The following is a 27,676-nucleotide window of genomic DNA, read 5'->3' on the forward strand; positions in this document are numbered from 1 at the left end:
AACTTTGAACATTAATTAGGTCACTGCTGCCAAATGCAAATATAGAGCACGATACATGATTGCAACATCCAGATATTTAGGTGGTAGTGACATTTGTGCATTACACCACAGTCACTGTCCTGATATGAGTTACACATTCTAGGGAAAAATCGCTGAACATGAGAAAGTGCACACCTTTATCATCATAGTGTGTAACCCCAAACCAAAACTCAGTAATAGAATTAATGGGAATTCCAAAATACTTAATACCATGACTATACGACAATGAAAATGCATAACGTGAGAAAGCCACTATTAAACTAAAGCCACAAAGCCTGTATGTATTTTTATGACATGATTAAGTAGGACTAACTAGCTTTAAAATAGATATATGGTGAGATAAACGTGGTGGTAAATAAACATAAAGGGTAAACTGCTCTATTGCAGTCGATTTAGTAAATTTTTGATATTCTAGGTATTATCAACTGGCCGGAATTTTGAGACGTGAAAAACAATATGAGCTTGCTCAAGTACTTACAAGCTAAACCATTCACGGCTTCTCAGCATAATTTTAAAATATATACAGTGTTTAATAGGGAACCAGTGAAATGTTGAACTGGGCTAATATGATCATGCTTCTTGGTTCTAGTGAGAACTGTAGCTGCTGCATTTTGGACCTGCTGGAGTTTGTTTATTAAGCCTGCAGGGCAACACCCAGTAATGCATTACAATAATGTAGCCTTGACGTAAAATATGCATCAAACATAAGCAGTATTCTTGTTTATTACAGTAGGCTATATGTGGAGGGTCATACATTTTTTTTATATCAACTTTTATATGCATTCAGGATTGGTATGCTTCATCGGGCATCATCTGCGTACCAGTGAAAAGTCATATACTGTATATTCAGTGCTATAAAATGGTCTAAACCCTGACTGGAATTCCTTGCAGATACCACTATTTCTATTATTTTCTATAGAAAAGGGATATTTTAAATCGGTCCGTTGTTAACTAATTCTCTAGAATCAAGCTGAGTTGAAGGCCATGCTTGAAAGGTGATAACCTAATAGTTTATCTTACCATTACACATCATAAATGTATCCACAGTTTCAGTAACACTTTATGATAGTCCACTAAAGACATTCTACTAAAAGTACGTAACAGTAAGTAAAGAGTAACCAGTTTCTTCTCAAAACACTGGTTAATATCTATTGTACCTATATAACTTTTATTCTTCTGTATAGCTCTAACAGTTCTAATTTTATTTATTATTAATAGCAACACCTCTATAAAAACCCATCTATAAAAGGTTGAACTGTGACTTTGCCATCGTAACACAGAAGACTGATTGAATAGGCTGAATAAAGCATATATTTAACTTGTGAGTTAGACCTGAGGTTCACACAGGTCATCACACACGTGGAAAAACACAAATCCAAGCCAAATGTCTCATTAAACATGGTTACCCCTAGGCTTCAACCAAGATAACACTTATAAGTGGGGTCAAATAAATTAGCCTTTGTACCTAGAACAGACTTCTGCACAAAACGTGATGTGGATATTTTGTATTACTACACAAAATGTTTGAATTATACAGGTGCTGGTCATAAAATTAGAATATCATGAAAAAGTTGATTTCAGTAATACCATTCAAAAAGTGAAACTTGTATATTAGATTAATTCATCACACACAGACTGATATATTTCAAATGTTTATTTCCTTTAATTTTGATGATTATAACTGACAACAAATGAAAGTGCCAAATTCAGTATCTCAGAAAATTAGAATATCAATTAAGACCAATGCAAAAAAAATGATTTTTAGAAATGTTGGCCAACTGAAAAGTATGAACATAAAAAGTATGAGCATGTACAGCACTCAATATTTAGTCGGGGCTCCTTTGGCCTGGATTACTGTAGCAATGCAGCGTGGCATGGAGTCGATCAGTCTGTGGCACTGCTCAGGTGTTATGAGAGCCCATGTTGCTCTGATAGTGGCCTTCAGCTCTTCTGAATTGTTGGGTCTGGCGTATTGCATCTTCCTCTTCACAATACCCCATAGGTTTTCTATGGGGTTAAGGTCAGGCGAGTTTGCTGTCTCTTGTTCAAGAGTGGCTTGACACAAGGAATGCGACAGCTGAAACCCATGTCTGTGCGTGGTGGTTCTTGAAGCACTGACTCCAGCTGCAGTCCACTCTGTGAATCTCCCCCACATTTTTGAATGGGTTTTGTTTCACAATCCTCTCCAGGGTGCGGTTATCCCTATTGCTTGTACACTTGTTTTCTACCACATCTTGTCCTTCCCTTCGCCTCTCTATTAATGTGCTTGAACACAGAGCTCTGTGAATAGCCAGCCTCTTTAGCAATGACCTTTTGTGTCTTGCCCTCCTTGTGCAAGGTGTCAATGGTCGTCTTTTGACAGTTGTCAAGTCAGCAGTCTTCCCCATGATTGTGTAGCCTACACAATAGACTGAGGCTACGTCCACACGAAGACGGGTTTCTCCGTATCCAATCTTTTTTTTTGCCTCGCTCTAAAAAAAATTCCGTAAAAACGGAGTCGTCTCAGGAAATATCTGCGTCCACACAGAATCACTGAAACCGACTGAAAACGATGTAGTACACATGCCAGACCAATATGTGGCGCTGTAATTCTGCCACAGAGATACAAAAAAAACAGAGAAGAAGACTTGGACCATGTGCGTAAACCTTGCGCGCTGAATACAAAGGCACGAACACAGGCACGTAGTCTGACATTGTTGTTGTTGTTGTCGCTGTTATGTGACGCAGCGGTGTCTGATTAGGGGCGAGACGTGGGCTGATGACGTCATCGTTTTAGAAAATATATACGGATTCGCCGTCTACACGAAAACATGAAAACGGCGTTTTCAAATTTATCCACCCTGGGACCCGGTTTCAAAAATGATCGGTTTCACTCTTCGAAAACGCCGGTTTCGTGTGGACGAAACGCCTATACGGTAAAAAATGTATGCGTATACAGAGAAACGTGTCTTCGTGTGGACGGGGCCTTAGAGACCATTTAAAGGCTTTTGCAGGTGTTTTGAGTTAATTAGCTGATTAGACTGCAACAAAATCAGACAGAAATACTTAAGTGTACAAATGTTTCATCAACTTTTAATTAAAAACATTCTCTATCATTAAAATATGCAACAGTTTTGTTTTCCCTTTTCAACTCAGTTCTTTCAATAGGACAAAGTCCTGAATCCATTTAAATGGGATAGTACTTAGCGCACATACTACGGCATTGATGGGGTTTTGAGTCTGGTTCCCATTAGAAAATTATATATCACTGCTCCTCGTCATTTCCTGCCCTGCTATGCCTCTCAACATAAAGGAAAACATATATACATATATATATATATATATATATATATATATATATATATATATATATATATATATATATATATATATAGCATTAACTGTAAGAAAGTCCACATTCAGCTCCATTCAGATATTACATCATGTCTTTTCGTTCCATTATATCACTTACTCATACAGTAGCTTCCACATTCACATGTATACACACAGTTATTACATGATGACCCCCTTATCAACCTTATATATCCTCAGGATGTGCGAAACAATGCGCAACCTCGCAGAGCTGAATAAATTCTTAAAAGCACCTTGAATTACAAGGAATCCGAACAGTTGCCCCATTCCAATTTTTAACTTTTCTGCAAACAGTTTTACAGGGACTGAGAAAATCAGATTTGTTTGTTGTAGGAAATCGATTGGAATATTTGTCTAGACTGAAATCTATCTGCAAAAAATGACAACTACCACCTCCACTAAAAGCACGTTTAAAAAGGAGGCAAATGTCAAACAGCTGATCTACTTGTCTACATGACTAATCTTACCCTCTTTTGAAATGAAAGAGTTGAATCAATGCTGTTTAGAGAATTCATGTAATCAAAAGTTTATCTGGAAAACAAAACAAAAAACAGATTAAAGATTCTGGACAATTGGAAAAAAACAAAACTGACATTGTTTTTGTGACATGTAACAGTCTCTTTTAAAAAATCTTTAATATATTTTTGGTTACAGAGTTTCTAATAAAAATGAAAAATAAGAAAACAGTCCAACAAGTGATTCTCCTGTACCTGAATGCCAATAGCAGTTTAAAATGTCATTTTGGCCCCAATTGTCTCTGTTTTATAATTCAAGTTCTAACAGACCCAGGTAGGTCCACACTTCCGGTCTGCCTTGCAGACATATGATCTCGTCACAAGAAAAAAGGAGAAAAGAATATGAAGCTTATAACTCCATAGTCTTTAAAATAAAGCATTATTAAGTTTCTTTTGCCAAAACCATACTTTTTGGACCCCTCAATTCAGGACTCCTTTTTTCTAGACCTGAGGCTTTTAAACAGAGAATCTGAGTCTCAACTCCCTTAGAAAAGCTATAAATCAAAGGCAGTGAGTGTTTGAAGGGAAAAGCCTCTAGAGGTTCATTCTAGATTCGAATGACCAATCCAAAAATAGAGAAATCTTCTGAAAAATCTTGTGGCCCATGCACATTTATATCCTCTCACTTACACACTTGGTGTGGTGGTTAATACCCCCAACGAGTCATTAGTTTTCCACAGGAGTGGGGTTCTGCGGTAGTGGTGGGGTTGTGGGAGGCTGGCTGACGATCACCTGGACAACATAGTCTCTGGAGATCTTCAGTTCTTCCAGCTTCATCTTGTCGGTGAGTGGTCGGCCTGAGAAAAACCAGCGCTGGCTGGTGGCCACTACACCCTCCTGGGTCTGCAGACGGCGCTTCATCTGCTGGACATTGTCGCTGGTGCGGACGGCCAGGCGTAGATCTCGTCCCGTGGAGAGACGCAGACGCAACTGACACTCCTGGCCTTCGCTAGCTGGAGCTTCTGGGACCTCAATGGTCTCCGACTCGCTTTTTCCCTCAATCATGTTGACAGGAGGCGAGAGGCAGTAGACAGGCAGCTGGTAGCGGTTCCCCAGCTCATCGTAGCATTCTGTCAGAGCACCTGGAGATGACACAAAAGAAGCATTTAAGCCACATTTTCAGTCTCTTTTTGTTGACTTATCTAATGTTTTGATACAGTGTACAATGAAATTGTAATATAGCATTTATATACGTCAAAATTAGCCATTTTATGACAATGATTATGTGAACTCCTTTATTTAAAGATCAGATTTCTTTGCTTATATTGAAGCACAAGATGTTCTTTGAATCAATCTCAAATTGCTGGATGAAATTTTAAATTTAAAGGAAAGGAAAAAGAAAAAAGAAAATCATTAACTTTCCATTTTATTTTATGATGGCGATATGGTTATCAATTGTTGTGCATCCTTCACAATCAACACCTTACATACGTATTTACAAAAGTATCTCTATAAAACAACAGTGTTTTAGACAGTATGCAAGCCAAAGGTGATGGTGGCAAGGAAAAATCCTTACAATCTGAATAGAATAGATATACATGTCAACAGTTTAGCAGCTCTTGGCATATTTATAGACAGACACATAATAGAAAAACATCAGTAAAGACAATCACATTAATGTGTTATGTAGAAATGAAATCTCCCAAGTAAAACAATAAAATACTGTCAGTCAGTAAGTCATATTTATTTATAAAGCACATTTAAACACAACAGCTGTTGGCCAAAGTGCTGTACAAAGTTTAAGCAAATAACAAATTACAAAAAAGTCACAGAACACACCGACAAACAGTACACTACACCTGCTTATTACCATATGCAACAGTAAATAAGTTTTAAAATCAGGGTATGTTGGTACAGTTTTTATATAGGACTGTTCCGAAATGAGCCTACATTGTCTGTTTTGTGGACTGTACAGATGAAAACTGAAGATATTCAAGTAGATAGGAAGAAATCTTTGGAGGAACCAGGACTCAGATGGGGAAGCCCATCAAATATACATTGGCACAAACTATGGCACATATTTAACACTATTATTTTTGCATTTTTCTTGATATGACAGTGGAGATATGACAGAAAGTGAGTGGAAGAGAGACAGGGGGATGGGATCGAGAAAGGTCCACAAGGCAGGATTTGAAATCAGGACACCCAAAGCGTAACTGCACCATATATCGGCGCACTGCCCATGAGGCTATCAGAGCCAACTTAAATGAATGATTTAAGCATAATAATAATATTCCTTCAGGCTCTTGATTCTGTGGAACAGGCTTGGCTCTTTTGCTTAACGAATAAAAATACACTTAGTATTTTGTAACTACATATTTTTACCTTAAGCATGCATAGTGTTAGCTACAAAGGCTGTTTTGAAATACTACTTGATAAAATAAATACAAACAAACATCACATGATGAGCATGCTGCTTATGACAGGGACTAACTGTGGACCTGTCAACTTTTCAACCTAAGAGGAAGTTGGAGGAATGAATCAATGACAATGAGACAGGGTTCACACCAGAGGAACAATAAGATTACATCACTGGCTTCTTCCAAAGAGGAAGTAAGTCATTTTAATCATAATGAGCTACACCTCCATGGAATTGAGTAAAAAAAATAAAATAAAAAAATTAACATTCATACTATCATGATTTTAAAATTAAAATTAAAATTTTGTTTTAAATGAGTAGGTTTTGTTTTACAAGACAATGATTTTATTAAATGCTTCAGATATTTTCTGGTGAAACTCTTTACTGCTCAGCAGATCAAAGAATAGTTTATGAAACAATCATGTACTAACCATCATATGTTGTTCCAAACTCTTCATCAAAGTTCATGACAGAAGTAGTGCTGAGATTTGTCAAAGAATTTGTTGGTCCAGTTAACAAAAACTGTCTGTCACAGCCTTCTGCTGGAGTGTCCATGGCAGCCACATGAGGGCACTCCACTTGGATCATTGCCATTTGGATCTGGACTTCATTTCCCATTACCCTTTGCTCTGTCTATTAGTTCTTATTGTTCCAAGCTGTGTCATTAGTTATATTAGCTCCCATATATATGCCATGTTCTGTTAGTCCTTGTTTACTTCAGTATTGTTTTCTGTTACGCTGTGTTGTGGACTACATTTTGCTATTGTTTCTGCCTGTTGCCCTGTTTTGGATCATTGTTTCTTTGATTAAACTGCATTTGGATCTTCAGTGTTTTCTCCGAGTAATTCTGTCACAGTCTGAATGATTTCAATATCACTGTAGGGTGCCTTTTGATGTCCTGTACATAAACTCATTTGCCATGGTAACTTAACATAAAAATGACTATGAAAGGTGTTACATTAGGCTAAGTGTTTATATTCATGACAAAAGCATTACTTGGCTCTTTAGATACATTTTCTAGATTTTTTTAAACTATTATAAGAGGATGCATGTTATTCAGCAGCCATGTCACCCTGTAGCCAAAGACTGGTTGCCCACTGAAGCTAAGCAGGGCTGAGCCTGCTCAGTACCTGGATGGGAGACCTCATGAGAAAACTAGGTTGCTGCTGGAAAAGGTGTTATTGAGGCCAGCAGGCAGTGCTCACCCTGCAGTCTGTGTGGGTCCTAACATCCTTCGGATGAGATGTTAAACCAAGGTCCTGACTCTCTGTGGTGATTAAAAATCCCAGGATGTCCTTCGAAAAAGAGTAGAGGTGTGACCTTGGCATCCTGGCCAAATTTGCCCATTGGCCTCTGACCATCATGGCCTCCTAATCATCCCCATACACTGATTGGGTTCATCACTCTGTCTCCTCTCCAACAATAAGCTAGTGTGTGGTGGGCATTCTGGCGCAATATGGCTGCCCTCACATCATCCAGGTCAAGTCAAGTCAATATTATTTGTATAGCGCTTTTAACAATGCAAATTGTGTCAAAGCAGCTTTACATCGGCTTGATATAAAGCTGGGTGGCTTTATATCAGCTTTACAGTATTTGGACGGGGAAATAGTTTGTTGAAAGTGTCATTCTCCTCTGGCCAGACAAAATCAGTAGTTTAAATCTAGGCTAAAGCAGAGTCAGATTGTGCAAAGGACTCATCTGGTTCCTGTGGTCTTGTCCTGATGGCCGTCTTGGAGACATGGTCTTCACTGGGGATCATCTAGGTGTCCTGGCTGTAGAGGTCATCTCTAGGTGCTGATCCACCATCTGATCTGGATACGGACTGGATCAGAGTGGCTGCAGTGACCATTTGATCTGGATAAGTCTAGATCTGGGTGGCTATGGTGACCTAAGAATAAAAAGAAACAGACTAATATTAGCGTAGATGCCATTCTTTTAACGATTTAACAAGTACATATGGTGTTTTGGGAAGTGTTCTGTGTTCCGGTTGACCCAATTAATGCAGCCTAACAATCCTTTAATGGATTTGAATTATGGAAATGCGATAGTGTATAATGTGTAAGCCAGGTTAAAGAGATGGGTCTTTAATCTAGATTTAAACTGACAGAGTGTGTCTGCTTCCCGAACAGTGTTAGGTAGATTGTTCCAGAGTTTGGGCGCTAAATAGGAAAACGATCTCCCGCCCGCAGTTGAATTTGATATTCTAGGTATTATCAAATGGCCAGAGTTTTGAGCTCACAGCGGACGTGAAGGACTATAATGCGATAAGAGCTCACTCAAATACTGAAGTGCCAAACCATTCAGGGCTTTATAGGTCATTACCACGATCTTAAAATGTATACGATGTTTAATAGGGAGCCAGTGCAGTGTTGACAGAACCGGGCTAATGTGGTCATACTTCCTGGTTCTAGTAAGAACTCTAGCTGCTGCATTTTGAACCAGCTGGAGTTGGCTTATTAAACTGCAGAGCAACCACCCAATAAAGCATTACAATAATCTAGGTCATGAACGCATGAATGAATGTTTCTGCATTTGACATTGAGAGCTTAGGTCATAATTTAGATATTTTTTAAGATGGATAAATGCAGTTTTATAAATGCTAGAAACATGTTTTTCGAAGGAAAGATTGCTATCAAAAAGTACACCTAGGTTCCTAACTGATGACGAAGAATTTACAGAGCAGTCATCAAGTATTAGACAGTGATCTAGGTTATTACATGCAAACGTTTTTGGTCCAATAATTAACACCTCTGTTTTTTCAGAATTTAACAGTAAGAAATTGCTAGTCATCCAGTTTTTGATATCAACTATACATTCCGTTACTTTTGCAAATTGGTAAGTGTCATCAGGTCACAAAGAAATATAGAGCTGGGTATCATCAGCATAACAGTGAAAGCTAACACCATGTTTCCTAATGATATCTCCCAAGGGTAACATGTAAAGCGTGAAAAGTAAGGGGCCACTGTATTAAATAAATACTTGGGGTTGTGTTTGTTTTCTTCTAAAAGAGACGTAAAGTAAGCAGATCTAGCAATTTGTAATGCTTTTCTGTAGGATAGGGTACTTTCCCGCCAAGCAATACAAAATACCTCTAATTTTGTTTTTCTCCAGCTGCGCTCCATTTTCCGGGCTGCTCTTTTTAGGGCCCGAGTGTGCTCATTATACCACGGTGTTGGACTCTTTTCCTTAATCCTCCTTAAGCATAAAGGAGCAACCGTATCTAAAGTGCTAGAAAAGTGAGAGTCAAAAGTTTCTGTTACATCATCAGGTTGTTCTGAGCTATTGGATTTGCTGAGGAATTGAGATAAGTCAGGAAGATTATTTATAAAGTAGTCTTTTGTGGTAGAAGTGATGGTTCTACCATATTTGTAACAAGGAGTTGGCTTTACAGCTTTAGCTATATGGAATATACACAAAACTAGATAATGGTCTGAGATATCATCGCTCTGCTGCAATATTTCAACACCACTGACATCAATTCCATATGACATTATTAAATCTAGAGTATGATTTCGACAATGAGTAGGTCCTGAAACATGTTGTTTAACACCAATGGAGTTAAGAATGTCTATAAATACTGATCCCAACGAAACCCTTTCATTATTAACATGGATATTAAAATCATCAGCAATTAAGACTTTATCTGCAGCCAGCACTACCTCAGATAGAAAATCAGCAAATTCTTTAATAATGTATGGTGCCCTGTATACAGTAGCCAGTACAAACATCACAGGGGATTTATTATTAACACTTGTTTCTTTGGATAACGTTATATGAAGCACCATTACTTCGAATGAATTATACTTGAAACCCGACATCTGAGAAATACTGAAAATATTGCTATTAATTGTAGCAACGCCTCCTCTTTTACCTTTTGGACACAGTTCATGTTTGTAACTGTAATCTTGGGGGGGTAGACTCGTTTAAAGTAATGTAGTCATCTGGTTTTAGCTAGGTTTCTGTCAAACAAAGCACATCTAGTTTATGGTCAGTGATCATATCATTTACAAAAAGTGCTCTTGTAGAAAGGGATCTAATATTCAATAAGCCAAGCTTTATCATTTGTTTATCTGTATTATATCTGTTTTTTATTTGTTGAACATCAATTAAATTGTTACTCTTACTTTGGTTTGGATGTTTTCTGTATTTTCTAGTTCGGGGAACAGACACAGTCTCTATAGTGTGATATCTAGGTGAAGGAGTCTCTATGTGCTGAGAATTAACTAGGGATTAACTAGAATTAAGGTAAAACCTGGCAAGTTTGGTATCCCTGGACTCAGCAAGGATTCAGGAGTCTACAAAAAGGTGACTCCCGTGAAAATAAGTCGACCCCACCCAAAGTTATAAGCATGTGAATATTTGATTTTACCACTAGGTGGCGCTGGCTCGAAACTTCTCAGGCTCCTTAAGGACGTCGTGCTGATGACCCATACCAAGTTTCGTAACGATACGTCAATGTGTTCGTAAAATATAGCATTTGATTACAAAATTCAAAATGGCCGACATGGGAAAATTTGTTATGGATCGACTCTGCATTACGCACTGAATTTAAAGAGAAGTTGAGAACCATTGAGAAGTTATAAGCAAAAATAGCCATTTTTCGTATCTCCTGACCACTAGGTGGCACTGCGCCGAAACATGGACTCCTAAATGGACTCAGATCCATTTTTGAGTGCTTTTTGTAAAATTTGTTTGCGCGTTATTAGAGAAAGGTTTCACTAATCGACTTGAATTCCATAACTTTTTGCCAGCATGGTCTGTGGATGATCCGAGCTAATTTTGGTGAAAATAGGACGAACCGCCTAGGATGTGTTCGAAAAAGTAGGTTTTACAAACAATTGAAAATAGCGAATAAACTAAACCTTACAATGTTTGAATTTTGGACAAGTGGTGGCGCTAGAGAGTTTGAGTTAGAGACTCCAAATTTGCTATGGTTAATGTTGATTCTGTCCTCTATCAGTGTGCCAAATTGCACAACTTTCCCGCAAGCGGTTCTACTGTATGGGCTTTTGTGTGACACTTTTCTAAATGTGTGTATTGACTATGCAAATAAGTTCCACAGGAGGAAAGATGGGTGGGCCACACCGTGTCCCCCCACTCTAATGGAAACAGCCAATCACAGCCAGGAAATGGAGAAGCGCTAGAATAGGTACCTTTCCAAAAGACACTCCTTGTTCTGAGTCTGAGCCCTTCAAGGGTGAGACAATAGCAGATCAATTGGAAGAGGCAGCCGCCAGGGTTGTCCTCTTTCACCTTTACTATTTGCTTTATCTCTAGAACCCCTTGCTCAAGCTGTACGTCAGTCAGAATGTATACTTCCTATATCCATTAAGAACACTTCACATCATATATCTTTATTTGCAGATGACATATTGCTATTTTTTGACAATCCAGTTCTATCAGTCCCCACATTTTAAATTTATTCAATCAGTTTAGTAATCTATCAGTGTACAAAATTAATTGGACAAAGTCATATCTGCTCCCTCTCAATTTTTGTGTTGGGTCTGCAACATTTTCTGGTTTTATTCCAGTGGTGCATTCTTTCACATACTTGGGTGTAGATATCTGTCCGTCCGTCCAAAAAATTTGAACAAAAACTTGGCTAAAGTCACATCAGATCTAACAAATTGGATGCATCGTCCTACTTCTTTCCATGCAAGAATATCTGTTGTTAAAATCAACATCCTTCCTCGCGTTAATTTCTATTCCTCTGATTCCTTTACCCCCACCTGCTGGCTATTGGAAAAAACTTGATTCAGTAATCTCTCAATATATTTGGAATGGTAAACGCCCCCGAATTAAATTATCTACTTTACAGTGCAACAGATCAGATGGTGGGTGGTTCTTTCCTAATTTTAAATTATATAATTATATATATATGACTCCTTTACTCTTCGTGCACTGTCAGCCTGGTTTAAACCAAATGTGTCAACCTCATGGTGAGGCATTGAAGAGTCTCTTGTTTCTCCACACAATATTGAGCATTTGGTTATTGCTGGTGTCTCACTTAGACAATGTAAACTTCATTTTGGCCCTATCATAACACATTTTATTTCTACTTGGAGAACGGTGACCAGGAAGATAGACCCAAACTTGAGGTGGCATCGTCATTCACCTTTGTTCCTTAATAATATTTTTTTTATCAGGTAAAAACCCATTTTACTGTCCACAATGGGTTAAATGTAAAGTAAATTCCTTTGGTGACAATTATGATGATAAAGGACTGAAATCATTTCAAGATATTAAGGCTCTCTTTAATCTACCAGGAACCTCCTTTTTCATGCATCTTCGTATTAGGTCAGCACTTCGCGCATATGGAGTTCTCTGGGATGCACAATTACCTGTACATCCCCTGCGGAAAGTAATTCTCCCCACTAATAATTCTGTTATTTCTGCTTCAGTTATTTACTCTTTAAACAATCATACAAACCATTATCCATAACAACTATCTGGTCTAAGGATATCAGTGGTGACTTACAAACTTTATTTTCTGACCAAATTTAGGAGAAAATCACATCATCCTCAAAAAACACAAATCATCAGATGATCCATTGGAAATTACTACATAGACTCTATCTGTCCCCTTTAAAATGCTTCTATATGCATGTGTCACCTTCCCCAAATTGCAATTTATGTCCACAAGTATATGCACTCGGTACATATTTAAATTTTTTGTGGGAATGCTCTGCACTCAGCTTGCTCATGACATATCATTCATATAAGAAAAGGATGTGGTTTTGACTCCAGATCTTTTCTTCTTAAATTATTTCTCTGAATTGGCTCCGTCTCCGCAACAGAGAAACTTCCTTTTAGCCGCTCTCACTGCTGCAAAGAAAATGCTAGTCAGTCGCTGGGTTCCTCCCCATTCAATGACCAGATGTGAGTGTACCCATATCTTTACATATGTGGAATGGAAAAAAATATTTTGAATGGCAACATTCTTTTTTGCTGTATCTCTTTTGTACTGGAAGAACACTTGAGCCCTGCCAAATATACAGTGTGTGCCCCCATTCCTTCAATAATGCATGCTGCTATTGCCCTGTATAAATTAGGTTCTTGCACAGAGTATTTAGTGATTTCCAATCAATTTGAAATTCACAAAAGTACTGTGAAAAGTTTGTTTATCTTTTCTGCAAGGGAATGGTCAAATCACAGATCAAAAATCTAATCAAAGTACCGAATGAAGATGAGGCAGTGTGCTCAACGTTTCGAAGAAAAGTACCACATTCCTCAAATTATGGGGCTGATCGATGGAACCCATATTCCCGTCCTACCGCCCTCTGACAGCTATAAAGACTTTCTGAATAGAAAAGGATGGCTTTCCTACGTACTTTAAGTCATAGTAGATGACAAAGTCTCGTGATGTATTTTTATTCATTTTAATAATTGACTAATATACAATTAAGTCCGTGTATATTTTAGACACTGGCAAAATTTTCATAATTACGGCTCTTTATGGCACCAGAAAATAATTGTAAAAAATTATTAATTCTTTGCAGTCAATGACTGCCTTAAGTCTGGAAATCATAGACATCACCAGAGACTGGGTTTAATCCTTTGTGATGCTTTGCCAGGCTTTTACTGCAGCTGACTTCAGTTGTTGTTTGTTTGTGGGTCTTTCTGCCTTTTGTTTCATCTTCCGTAAGTGAAATGCACGCTCAATCAGGTTGAGATCAGGAAATTGACTTGGCCATTGCAGAATATTCTACTTTTACCTTCAAAAACTGCTGGGTAGCTTTTGCTGTATGTTTTGGGTCATTGTCCATTTGTACTAGTGCCCAATCAACTTTGCTCCATTTGACTAAATCTGGGCAGAGAGTATATCTCTATACACTTCAGAATTATTTTGGCTGCTCCTGTTCTCCGTCACATCACACCAGTAACCCAGTGCCACTGGAAGCAATGCTCATGCCATCACACTGCTCCACCATGTTTCACTGTTGTATGCTTTGGATCATGAGCTGTTCCAAGTCTTCTCTGTTGTCCCCCCTTCCTCAAAGCTGTGTGTGTGTGTGTGTGTGTGTATTTGTATATATACATACATACAGGCAATAACTAATATTAATAATTAAAACTTAACTAATAATCAGGGACGTCATGGCCTAATGGTTAGAGAGTCGGACTCGTAATCCAAAGGTTGCGGGTTCGAGTCTCGGGCCGGCAGGGATTGTAGGTGGGAGGAGTGAATGTCCAGCGCTCTCTCCACCCTCAATACTACGACTGAGGTGCCCTTGAGCAAGGCACCGAACCCCCAACTGCTCCCCGGGCGCAGCAGCATAAATGGCTGCCCACTGCTCCGGGCGTGTGTTCACGGTGTGTGTTCACTGCTGTGTGTGTGCACGTTGGATGGGTTAAATGCAGAGCATGAATTCCGAGTATGGGTCACCATACTCGGCCGTATGTCACTTCACTTCACTAAAAATGCAGTTCATTACCCCTTTAAAACATAGGCCACAATGCAACCAATATTGTCTGATTCAGTGTTATTTCAGTATTGTTTATATACTATTGTAGTTTTTATTTATATTTTAAATTAATGTATATTTTTTATTTACCCCCTTTTATTATTATTTTTTATTTATTTGTTTTTTGCATATCACTTTTTAAAGTTTAGTGTATTTTTATGTCAGTTTTAATTTTAATTTACTTAATGCTAGTGCTTCAACTTAAATGTCTTTGTAATGCTAGGAGCTGAGCAGAGGCGAGATGACGCAGATCCATGTACAGATAAAGATTTACTAACAAAACAATGCAAACACTGATAAACAAGAAAATAGGAAACATGAACCAGTACACATCAGTACACATCAACTGACAACTGAACAAAGGAAACAGGGTAAACAAAGGGCTGACGAGGAACAGGTGAGAGTAATTAGTGACTATAGCAACAAACAGTCATAGAAACAAACAAGGCAGAAAAGGGAACATCAGGGGCTTTCGCACCACGTAGTTCTAGGAACTAAATCCTGGAACTAGAACATTAACAAATGTCAACAACTGGTGAATGGAGGATGCGGTGATCAGAGCTGTTTTAGTGGTGTGTCGTGGGTTTCGTGATAATGTAAACACACAATTTACGCGATTGCAAGAGGAAAAAGTTGGGCTAAGAGACTAAATTTCAATGACAACTTGCAGTGTTACATATTATCGAAGCTGAGAAAAGAACACAACACTGCTGACAACAGGTAAATGCCGTTATCGCTGTTTTCCATGTTCGTGGAGTAAATATGTATACATGGCTTTTTAAAAAGTCTGGGTGTTTCGCGTGCGTTTGGCCAATCAGCGTACACTTACGTCACTGACAGTTCCTAGAACTGTTATAGACCCTACTCTGGAGTAGGAGCTAATTTAGTTCCTCCAAACGGAGTTCCTAGAACTAAAACCGTTTCTAGTTCCTGTTGTGTGAACACGCCAAAAAGTGGGTAGTTCCACAATTAGTCGGGTACTATGAAAAGGTTCCCGCGGTGCGAAAGGCCTTAAAGGCAGTAGTGTTGCTTTCGTCAACGGAAATTATGACTAAATATCGTCGTCAACGAACCTTTATCACGTGACAAAAACGAGACGCAACGTAAATGCTGGTCATGTGACGATGACTATAATTAAATGTATAATGCAATTTAAAATTGATAATATTGTTGACGAATAAAAACGAGACTAAATGTGTTTTACAGAATAAAAACTATGCTAAAATGTCTCTTCATTTCCGTTGACCAAAACGAGACGAAACGAAATGTTATAACGTTATTTAGTCTCGTTTAGTCACGTTATTATTATTATTTTGCAGTATTTCTGTTTCCGGTGTCTCACTTCAGGGGCTGCATCAGGTCGCACTGTGCAGACGCAGGCGACGTCACTTCCTCAAGCCCCACTCGCGCCATTATTTAAGAAAATGACAACAAAGTTAAGTCTGACACTGAGAAAGGGACCTATGGCCGGCCAGCCGGGGTTCGTCTTTGGGAGATGTGTGTGTACTTCTAACATATTTGGTTGGTAAAATAAATGTTGTAAATTCAAATCAGAGCGTCTTCCGTGTCTGGAATGGATGTATTCTTGAGTCTATAAGGTAACAATAATATAATAAGATAACCTTGTTTGAAATGGGTTTGGCTAAAAGAAAATTTTGGTTTCGTCTATACTACTAGGTACTTATACTATATTGACTGGGTTAAATAGAATTGTATTACTAAAAAGAGACTAAAATACAATTTTCATTGACGAAAACTAGACTAAATGTTATCAGTTTTCGTTGACTAAAACTAGACGAAAATAGTCATGGATAATTCTGACTAAAATAAGACTAAAATGCTCAGACTTTTAGTTGACTGAAACTTGACTAAACTAAAATGACAGCTTCACACAAAGACTAGACTAAAACTAAAATTAAAACAGTCCGCCAAAAACAACACTTAGAGGCAGTGAGGCAAACAGGAACAGAAACCAGGAAGCAAATACAGAAACAGCAGGTGAACAGAAAACATTTCAACACAAAAGTCCTAATCACAAAGACAGGGATCATGACAGTCTTTCAGTGCCAAGACAAAATTTCTAATTGTGTAATTTAAGTTTTTCCTATAATATTTATATTTTATTTTACATTTATCACAATTAATAAAAATGTTTGTTTTTAATCACAATTAATAAAAATGTAAATTTTTGTTTTAAATAACGATGATATTCTTGATCTGATTCTGACTGCCAGAAGTCGGTTTACATTTGAAATTTTTAAAGGGGCCATCGGATGCCCATTTTCCACAAGATGTCATGGTTCTTAATGAAAAGTCTAGAACATACTTTGGTTAAAATTTCTAAATGAAAGTGTAAAACAACACTTTTTTTACCCTGTCAAAAAGAAGTCTTTTCACAGCAAGCCGTTTCAGTGCATTTCCCTTTAAATGCAAATGAGCTCTGCTATGCTAATGAGCTCTAAAATATCCAAGTTTTCAGTCTGTATATTATGGGAACAATGCGATTAAATTCCAATAAGGTGATTTGAGAAAAAAAAAAAAAAAGAAAGAGTGGTACCAAATGGTACTGCTCTTCACATAAACTTGACCACAAATACTCAAAGACAGTAAAATAACTAACTATGTAAACCCATCTCTGTCAACTCACAACCAGTCAGATTTAAGAGAAAGTGGAGGATTGTTACAATCTGTGACATTTTTGGTGCGTGAATCTCAGAGCTATAAATATGCTTACGCTGCTCTCTGAGTGCTGTGCAAGTCAAACTACCACAGACCCAATGCATGACATGCAGAGCAGCTCTAGAGCCCCCTAAAACCACTGTGGATGGAATTTCCCCTGCTGCTGAAACAACTGCTGATGCTCACTATGACTACATTGCTGAAAAAAAAATCTCATGTGACACTAGTGTTTGACATCACCTGGTCATCCGATGTAGTGGTGGGTTTATGCTTCTGAAAAGACCACCATCATGTGAAATTGTTGGAAGCTGTAGAGTACATTCCTGGAAATGCACGTTATACATTGCCATTTATCATAACTTCGCACCCATATGACTATTTAAAAAAAACCAAAAAAAAAAACGAAGCAGCATGAAATAAAAATTTTAAATATTAACACCCATCGCTAGTCTTGAGGTGATCAATTAATCCGTGCAAGTTAATCACCTGAAAAAAAATACAAATAAATAAATTGTCTTGGTAATATTTAATCAAAATCTGAACATTTGCTTCTGCTCTGGAATGGCACTCCTTCTCTGATGATGTCAGTTTGATGGCTTGGGCTTTGGCTTGGACAAAATATTCTTAACCACGTCCCTCCAACCATTTGCTGCAAGTGAGAGATGGAGAGGAGGAGTGCAAAAATAAAACCCCCTCTCTACAATCTACCTAACACTGTTCGGGAAGCACACACTCTTTGTCAGTTTAAATCTAGATTAAAGACCCATCTCTTTAACCTGTCTCTCTTAACACATAATACACTATTGCATTTCTATAATTCAAATCCGTTAAAGGATTGTTAGGCTGCATTATTTAGGTAAACCCGAACCTGGAACACTTCCCAAAACACCCGATGTACATATTACATCGCTAGAAAAATGGCATCTACACTAATATTAGTCTGTTTCTTTCTTATTCCGAGGTCACTGCAGCCACCCGGATCCAGTCTGTATCCAGATCAGATGGTGGATCAGCACCTAGAGATGACCTCTACTGCCCTGAACATCAGCGGTGACCAGGACAACTAGATGAGCACCAGAGACCGATCCCCAGTGAAGACCCGGTCTCCTAGACGGCCATCGGGACAAGACCACAGGAACCAGATGAGTCCTTTGCACAATCTGACTCTGCCGCAGCCTAGATTTCAACTGCTGATTTTGTCTGGCCAGAGGAGAATGGCACTATTTCGACAAACTATTTCCCCGTCTAAATACTGTAAAGCTGATGTAAAGCCACCCAGCTTTATCTCAAGCTGATGTAAAGCTGCTTTGACACAATATGCATTGTTAAAAGTGCTATACAAATAATATTGACTTGACTCTCTATTCAATATTCCAGTTCAGCTGAGAAATACATCACTATACTGAAATAAAGTCTGCAGCGACTTCCAGTTCAAAAAGACTTTAAATGCATCAACGTAAAAAAACAAATATATATATTATATTTATTTATTAATGTATGTCTATGTATTTATTAATGCTGTTCTACCTGATCATAGCAGCTATTTAAACTCCAGTTCAAAAATCGAATCGATATCCTACAAATCAACAGCAGGCAGTCCAGCTCAGGAAATATTGACAACTGCCTGCAAGAATCTCCAGCTAGGAGTTGTACAGGTTCAGGTGTCCTGTTGTATGTCTTTTCAAGTAAAGAATGTGTTTGCCTGATGGAATAAGTTCAGGACCATTTTGTATTTGTCTGATTGTGCCCCTTTAAGGTTGTTTGGTGATAATTACTAGTCACTGTTCTCTTATGTTTTTCTCTCTCTTTCCCTATTATTTTGTATTTACTTTTTTTTTTAAGGTTTTTTTCTTTTCTTTTTTAGGCAGCTGAGGTAGCTTCCTACATTTGTGTGTGTATGTATTTATTTATTTTTTAATTAAACAGACCTCCTACCAGTTTTTGTGGGTTGCACGGTGTGATTGTTGACTGTGAACTGGTATCACCAAATCCATTATTTGTTGGGGGCTTATACGGCTTTGTTTCCTCTTGTTTTTTCCTCCTGGATATACAATGTGAAATTGAATTGCTGCAACCCTGTTTAACTTGAACAAGAAGTAGTCTTGCTGTATGTTATTTGGCACATGTTGGTGCCGTTCCTTTTCTTTTGATTTGAATATTACTTTTGATGATGTTTTATCTCTTGAGACTATTGATTCATTTTAATATCTTGGTCTTTGGATTGACCCACAATTTACTTTCAAGCCTCGTATCGATTATATTGTTAACAGAACATATGGTTGTTTGCGCTTACTTTATCGTTCAATTAATTGTTTTACATGTCAAGTTAGGAAAATAATTATTTCTCAGGTTATATTACCTCTTATTGATTATGCCGATATAGTTTATTTAAATACCTCTGATACTTATTTGAAGCCTGTTAATGTGGTTTATAACACTCTGTGTAGATTTGTGTTATGGTGTCCATATCGTACTCATCACTGTCATATGTATGAAATGATTAAATGGTTACACCCTAAATCAAGAAGACTATTTCATTGGTTTCTGTTTATTTTTAAATGTTTATTATGATTGTCCTTGGTATCTGAAACAGTATTTGATTCCATATAGATCTTCGAATTGACTTAGACATACAGTCAGGTCCATAAATATTGGGACATCGACACAATTCTAACATTTTTGGCTTTATACACCACCACAATGGATTTCAAATGAAACGAACAAGATGTGCTTTAACTGCAGACTGTCAGCTTTAATTTGAGGGTATTTACATCCAAATCAGGTGAACGGTGTAGGAATTACAACAGTTTGCATATGTGCCTCCCACTTGTTAAGGGACCAAAAGTAATGGGACAGAATAATAATCATAAATCCAACTTTCACTTTTTAATACTTGCTTGCAAATCCTGCAGTCAATTACAGCCTGAAGTCTGGAACGCATAGACATCACCAGACGCTGGGTTTCATCCCTGGTGATGCTCTGCCAGGCCTCTACTGCAACCGTCTTCAGTTCCTGCTTGTTCTTGGGGCATTTTCCCTTCTGTTTTGTCTTCAGCAAGTGAAATGCATGCTCAATCGGATTCAGGTCAGGTGATTGACTTGTCCATTGCATAACAGTCCACTTCTTTCCCTTCAAAAACTCTTTGGTTGCTTTTGCAGTATGCTTTGGCTCATTGTCCATCTGCACTGTGAAGCGCCGTCCAGTGAGTTCTGAAGCATTTGGCTGAATATGAGCAGATAATATTGCCCGAAACACTTCAGAATTCATCCTGCTGCTTTTGTCAGCAGTCACATCATCAATAAATACAAGAGAACCAGTTCCATTGGCAGCCATACATGCCCACGCCATGACACTACCACCACCATGCTTCACTGATGAGGTGGTATGCTTAGGATCATGAGCAGTTCCTTTCCTTCTCCATACTCTTCTCTTCCCATCACTCTGGTACAAGTTGATCTTGGTCTCATCTGTCCATAGGATGTTGTTCCAGAACTGTGAAGGCTTTTTTAGATGTCGTTTGGCAAACTCTAATCTGGCCTTCCTGTTTTTGAGGCTCACCAATGGTTTACATCTTGTGGTGAACCCTCTGTATTCACTCTGGTGAAGTCTTCTCTTGATTGTTGACTTTGACACACATACACCTACCTCCTAGAGAGTGTTCTTGATCTGGCCAGCTGTTGTGAAGGGTGTTTTCTTCACCAGGGAAATAATTCTTCGGTCATCCACCACAGTTGTTTTCTGTGGTCTTCCGGGTCTTTTGGTGTTGCTGAGCTCACCGGTGCGTTCCTTCTTTTTAAGAATGTTCCAAACAGTTGTTTTGGCCACGCCTAATATTTTTGCTATCTCTCTGATGGGTTTGTTTTGTTTTTTCAGCCTAATGATTGCTTGTTTCACTGATAGTGACAGCTCTTTGGATCTCATCTTGACAGTTGACAGCAACAGATTTCAAATGCAAATAGCACACTTGAAATTAACTCTGGACCTTTTCTCTGCTCATTGTAATTGGGATAATGAGGGAATAACACACACCTGGCCATGGAACAGCTGAGAAGCCAATTGTCCCATTACTTTTGGTCCCTTAACAAGTGGGAGGAACATATGCAAACTGTTGTAATTCCTACACCGTTCACCTGATTTGGATGTAAATACCCTCAAATTAAAGCTGACAGTCTGCAGTTAAAGCACATCTTGTTCGTTTCATTTGAAATCCATTGTGGTGGTGTATAGAGCCAAAAAAATTTTAGAATTGTGTCGATGTCCCAATATTTATGGACCTGACTGTATGCAATTTCCTTTTTTCTTTGTTTCCTGAATTTTTAGTGAAGCCGGATGTAGGTCTTTTCAATATAAAGCTCCTTCCGATTGGAATAATCGTCCCCAATCTTTGAGATCAGTAACTTCCCTTTATTGCTTTAGGTCATTTCTATTTTCTCATTCTCATGCTTGTAAGTTTTCTTATGTTGATTTTGTTTATGTATGACATTGATTGTTTAGTCATCCTGCTGTGGGTGTGGGGGATTGGTTGAGCATGTCTTCTAGTTTGTGTACTTGTTTTGTATGGTTGTTTTGTTTATGTTGTACTATTTAGTTTTTTGGACCCCCTTGAAAATGAGATGTCACATCTCAAGGAGCTATACTTTCAATAAATTCAAATTCAAATGATGAGCCATTTCCTCTAAAAAGCTGTTTGTTTAGTGTAATGAAGACTCTCATCCATTGACATCCATAAAAAAAACACGCCATCTGGTCTCCTTTCCAAGGAGGTACTGCCAGACCGGAAGCGTTAGCTTTAGCCATTACGCTTTTTTGGCTAATGGTTGTAGGCTTGCCATCTAGTGGCTTTGGCAGCACAGATATGCAAGTTACTTAATCGAAACTCACTTTCAGATGTGCCAGACAGTCACTTTGATTCAAAATGAGCCAAATAACTAGCGTATATGATCCTATGATGCTGCTTTTTGCCAACTCATTCAGTACTCCAGTTCTTCCAACATTACTCTGAACAAAGGAAATATTTCTAACTCAGACTGAAGACTGATGGTGATATGCACATGTGAACCGAGCACTTGAATGAAGCTGTGAAATTAAAGTTTTTATGGTTTCACATTGTTTATGTAAAAGGTGAGCTGATGAAGACATATTTATTCACTTCAAATGGTTTAGACATCACAACAAAACAACCGCATTTCACATCATTATTGGGTGCTTTAATAAAATAATTGTATATACATAACAAAATTGCATGATTTCGTAAACAAACAGGTGAACTGAACCAGTTAATTGAAACAAACTGTCTGGAAGAACCAGTTCACTGAAAATAATCGGATTTTCCCATTGCCTGAGACTATGGATTATAGGTAATAATGATGTAAATGATGATCAGTTTCTCACGCAGACCGATTGTTTAGATTCATAAAACCTCAATATATCATCAGGAGTCATGGCGATGAATTTTGTGTTCCTTGAAATTTTTTTTTTTTTTTTTTTATTCTCAAAAAACAATTGCTGCTGACTTATATTTTATGAATCACTAAGGACCATGATTTTAGGTAAAATCAAAATGGCAAAATCTTCTTTACTGTTTTACTCAAGAAAAACATCACATACAACTTGGATGGTCTCAGGGTGAGTAAAACAAATAAAAAAAATTTGGGGAGAACTATCCCTTTAAGGAAAACAATCCGATGCCATGATATAGACGATTTTAATAAAACCATCCGAATACATGCCAAGCACCTGTGAATCTGTGACGTGCGCCTCTTACCATGTGGTAATGTTATGCTGGCACCATCAATTATGGCTTGAGCAAGCTCATGGTCATTGCTTTCAAAGGCCTGGGCAGCCGCTTTAAGTGCATCCCAAATTTCCATGCGGCCTTCAAAAGCTGGTGCCGTATCCCAGAATTCATCACGCTTGCTGCGGAGCTGCCCGTCGGTCATTGGATAGTCGCTCTTCCATTTGGGCTTCTCTCTCTTCAGGGGCTGGTTTCGCCCCAGAGCAACTGCAAAACAGAGACAAAAAGGTCAAGATCCAATAGGATGTCCAAGATATGTACAATCACTGTAGCCAACAATGTAATAAAGCAAATTATCTAAATGTGAATGCCTGAAACCTCCTTAACTCTGGTAAAAGCACTGTAATATAGTGCAACCGTTCTTGTGGCTTATATAAAATGCTAGTGTAGTGGACAGCACATTCCACATTCCTCTTTAACCACAATAGTGGACAAAGATTTGCTACATTTTGATTGGATCTTGTAGGACTAACATACTTTCTCGTTTGGCTCTCAGCGAAGGTGGACGCTTTTTCCTCCCCTTATCTTCCCTGCTTGCTTCTCGTCTTGTCTATTATCTAACACTTGAGAGACTCTTCTGCACTGCTCTCCAAACCGAAAAATCATTGATTTGATCAACTGGTCTCTCAACGCAATTGACACCATATTCTCTACAAGAGCCCTGGGTTCGGGGGAGCCCAATTGTCCGGCCGGAACGTTCGCTACTGGCTACACGATGGACGCATGGGAAAGATGGCAGGTCGTGTGTCTGGCGGCTCTTTCCGTGGAGGACATTGAAGACATCTACCTATTCGGAACCATGATAATGGGTTTTCTGCTGATTGGATTTGCCCTGGGTTATCAGAGAATTCAGAAGACGGGAACAGCTGTCCAAAGCCTCACAAGGCTGCCCGTCATGATTGAAGCAGTGGGCAGAGCGGTCAGCACTGAGACTGAAATTATCAACCGCAATATGGATTCTATCACGGAGAAGCTCACGGCTTTGCTGAGAAAAATTGATGGACTTGGAGACCAGAATGGACAAAGAGAGTAGCTGTGAAATTGGTACGCAGCTGCTCGCACCAAGACCAAACAATTGCAATCTTATCTTCTTTCGGCTTCCCTAAACAACCAGAACTGCCTCGGACAAGGTCGTGCTGAAAACAACCCCCCGGAAGAGCACTGCAGTGAGACGCTCTTGCTTCCTGACCCCTCCCAGAGACAACTGGTGATTGTCGACTTCGTCTGGGTTCCGATCAAGGCCGTTTCCATGGCAATTGCTGTGTCGCTATCACAATCTGCGGACTGAGACAACTTGTTTTGAATACCAGCGTGGCGGATCTCCAGGCCTACAAATACACAAACTCACATACACACACACACACATATACGCACTTATATACAGATATGCATTCACCTCCCAAACCCCCATCCAACGCCTTTGCCGCTTTGTACTGCCACTCTGACAAGCGGGTCTGTGATTAGCGCTGAGAGGCTGCAGATGGCTGCTCGTCTGAGCTGGAAACTATGTTTTCAAACCTTAAAACTGATGCAAACTACAACACACCCATCTCATTTATATAGAGAAATAAGTATTCTGAGTGACAGCGATGTGTAGTGCAACATCTTACACAAACTCAGCTGTTAATGGGCAAATGAATGCATGCATGACATGAGTTCAATCTTTTTCAATTGCAACAAGGTTAAGCTCCAGAGAGCAAACCTTCACTTCAAGGTAATTTTGCTTGTGTGTTCCAGGCAAGGACTTTCTGCACCTACTGCAGGGCCACATCTGCATGTTCCAGATCTTAGGACCCTTTGGTGCTCCAGGAGATCAGTATCCTACAGTGCTTCTTGTTCAAGACTGTTGAAACAAGATTCCTGCTCCACATTGCATTATTATCAGCACAACCAGTGGAAGTCACCGCCACCGGACTTCTCACTCAACCACAGAGAATGGATCACTTTGGATCACTCATCCAAACCTCTTCCAGAGACCTTGACATTGTTGTGTATTATCAGTATATGATTTTTCTAATTTACATCAGATATTATATGTCTAATTGCAATTGATAACAAATAATCTTTCACGTAATAGTCTGATGCATAATAAGGTTCTTCACCTTATTTGTTTCAGAGTAGCAACAGTTTATCTTTACTTAAGATAATGTAACTCTGGCATAGCAACACCCAACTGAATCGCTTGCATTTCATGCATCTTATTGTCATGAATCCGGTTCGTGGTCTTCCGTCCACTCGCCACCAGAGGACGCTCTTCCATCATATTGACTCTCACACCACGCAGACTGTTACATATCATCCTGAACTACATTTCCCATGTTCCATTGCACTGATTTGGACTAACCTGCAGTCAATCACACACACACTATATTATACCCACTCAGATCGTTCTCAAGCTGCCGAATATTGGAGCGTTTATCGCTCTCTCAATGATAGCTACATTACAGAGCCCTTCCGTGTTTTCTGAGTCTAAGTCTAGTTTATCTAGTCTATTGCCTGAGTCATTCGTATCTTTATCCTAGCCTGTGTATCTCGTTTCTTGTCTGATCTCTGCATGGCCTGAAGTTTATAGCCTGCCTTGGATCTCTCTTTGCCTGTGTTTTATGACCATGTTAAGGAATAAAAGCTTGCACTTGGATCCACTCGACTCCCGTTTCGTTGACTCCGTTACACTTATGCACTTTATTACTTTTTCATTCATCGTATTCATTTAGTAGTTGTGATTACTCTAGGCTATCTCTCATTATTAATTAAATGTATTTTATTACACTTGTGTCTTCCTTGTGTTGATGATACAAAAAGAGGTTCTACAAGTTAGACATCCCACCAATCTTTCTTATGTGATGTACTCCTAACCACACCTTAAGTGACACATGATCCAAATATCATAACATCACTGGTGACGCGAGTACCCATCACAAGGCTCATACACAGACACACAAATTCACTCACTCAAACCTACGGGCAATTAATAGTGTCCAATTCTCCTATGCTGCATGTCTTTGTAATGCGGGGGAAACCGGAGCACTCGGAAGAAACCCACACAACAAAAGACATGTTCGATAAATACATTTATTAGGCCTGTCAAATGATAACTTTTTCCATGGCTTAACCAATCCGATTTTAGAGACAGAACTATATAAGTTATCCTTGATGAGCTGATAACATATGGAAGAAACTGAATGTGTTTAATGAAAAAGCATGATTTGCTCTCCATGTTTGTGTTTGTATAACAGATATGGTGAAAATAAGGAGGAGGGTTAACAGCAAGATCAGCCTGTCAGTAACTTCAGCTCCAGACTGTACCCTTGAATAGTGGGTAAATAGGCTAAATATGGTACTTGATGAATGTTGCATATTAATAGAAAAAATAAACTAGCACCACGGTCGAAAATTAACAAGGGCTTGGGGCAACTTTAAGATATATATATATATATATATATATATATATATATATATATATATATAATAAATTATTTAAGTACCTGAAAAACTATGTGCAACTGCACCTAGGGCAAATGCTGCTTTAAACACAAAGGATGGTCACACCAAATGTTGATTTAATTTAGTTAAAAGTTAATTGATAAAGAAAATCTATTTTTGACATTATTTTTGACAGCATCCTCATTTTACAGCATGTTTACACAAGTGCCTAAAACCTTTAAGACTACTGTAGCTTTGCAGGTAGGTTTCTTGAAGCATCTTGGAGACATTGCCACAGTTCTTCTGGATTTAATCGGTCTCCGTTTGATCAGATCTCTGTGTGGAACACTGGCTGTTGTCAGACTCCTTGTGCAAACAAAAATCTCACTGGATTATTTGAATTAATGGCAAAGTGAATGTTTGAAAATAAACTAACATTTCCTACTGACACACTGCAAAAGATATAAATAACTGACTTAAAACCATTTTTAGCTGGTGAAAATAGTGTTCTAACAATTATGGCCACCACTGTAACATATGATACAATAGACTAGGGTTCGAATCAGTCTTTTGCCGAGCTCGCTTTTCTTCCTTTTCTCATCGCATATCACATCGGAAACGTGGAAATAAATTGTTTGATGAGTGTTTAATAATAATGTATTAATTGGATAGGTTTAATGTTGCTACAGGCAGGCCCGAATTAACAGTGTAGTGCCCTAGGGTAAGCACATTTGAATTGCTTACCCCCTCCATATAATGGTAAATAAGACCTATCCATTGTGAATTTAATATTTTAATTTGTTGGCCTCGACTCCGCCTGTGTGGAGGGGGCAAATACACTGTGACCTGACCCAATCGCAATTCATTATATGCATGCATTTTATATTCTCTCTGTATTGTATCATTAACTGTTCATTTTGTAAGTATCTGTATCTCTTCCAGCAAAATAACATATATATATACAAAACATGAAAAATATTTTTAAGGTCTGGACATTATCTTAATCACTTGGAGCCTCCTATTGGCTGGTGCCCCAGGGCACTCGCCCAA

At 38.5% G+C, this 27,676-nt stretch overlaps 1 protein-coding gene across 2 annotated transcripts in view; it reads right to left on the reverse strand.

Moving 5' to 3' along the window:
• Positions 1-3,503: 3,503 nt before the first annotated feature.
• Positions 3,504-27,676, reverse strand: part of LOC306855939 (ubiquitin domain-containing protein 2) — a 34,936-nt gene continuing 10,763 nt past the window's right edge. Inside the window, exons 2-3 of one of the 2 annotated variants that reach the window (XM_079394910.1) lie at positions 23,174-23,410; positions 3,504-4,987 (exon numbers count right to left, since the gene is read on the reverse strand). In XM_079394910.1, coding sequence (XP_079251036.1) covers positions 4,572-4,987; positions 23,174-23,410 — 653 coding nt within the window. In that variant the 3' untranslated portion in view covers positions 3,504-4,571. Of the gene's footprint in view, positions 4,988-6,695; positions 6,919-23,173; positions 23,411-27,676 lie in introns of those variants that run through there. The other variant, XM_079394911.1, reaches the window with a different exon arrangement.

Source organism: Barbus barbus (assembly GCF_936440315.1).
Source record: "Barbus barbus genome assembly, chromosome: 36".
In the NCBI taxonomy this organism is placed as follows: Eukaryota; Metazoa; Chordata; class Actinopteri; order Cypriniformes; family Cyprinidae; genus Barbus; species Barbus barbus.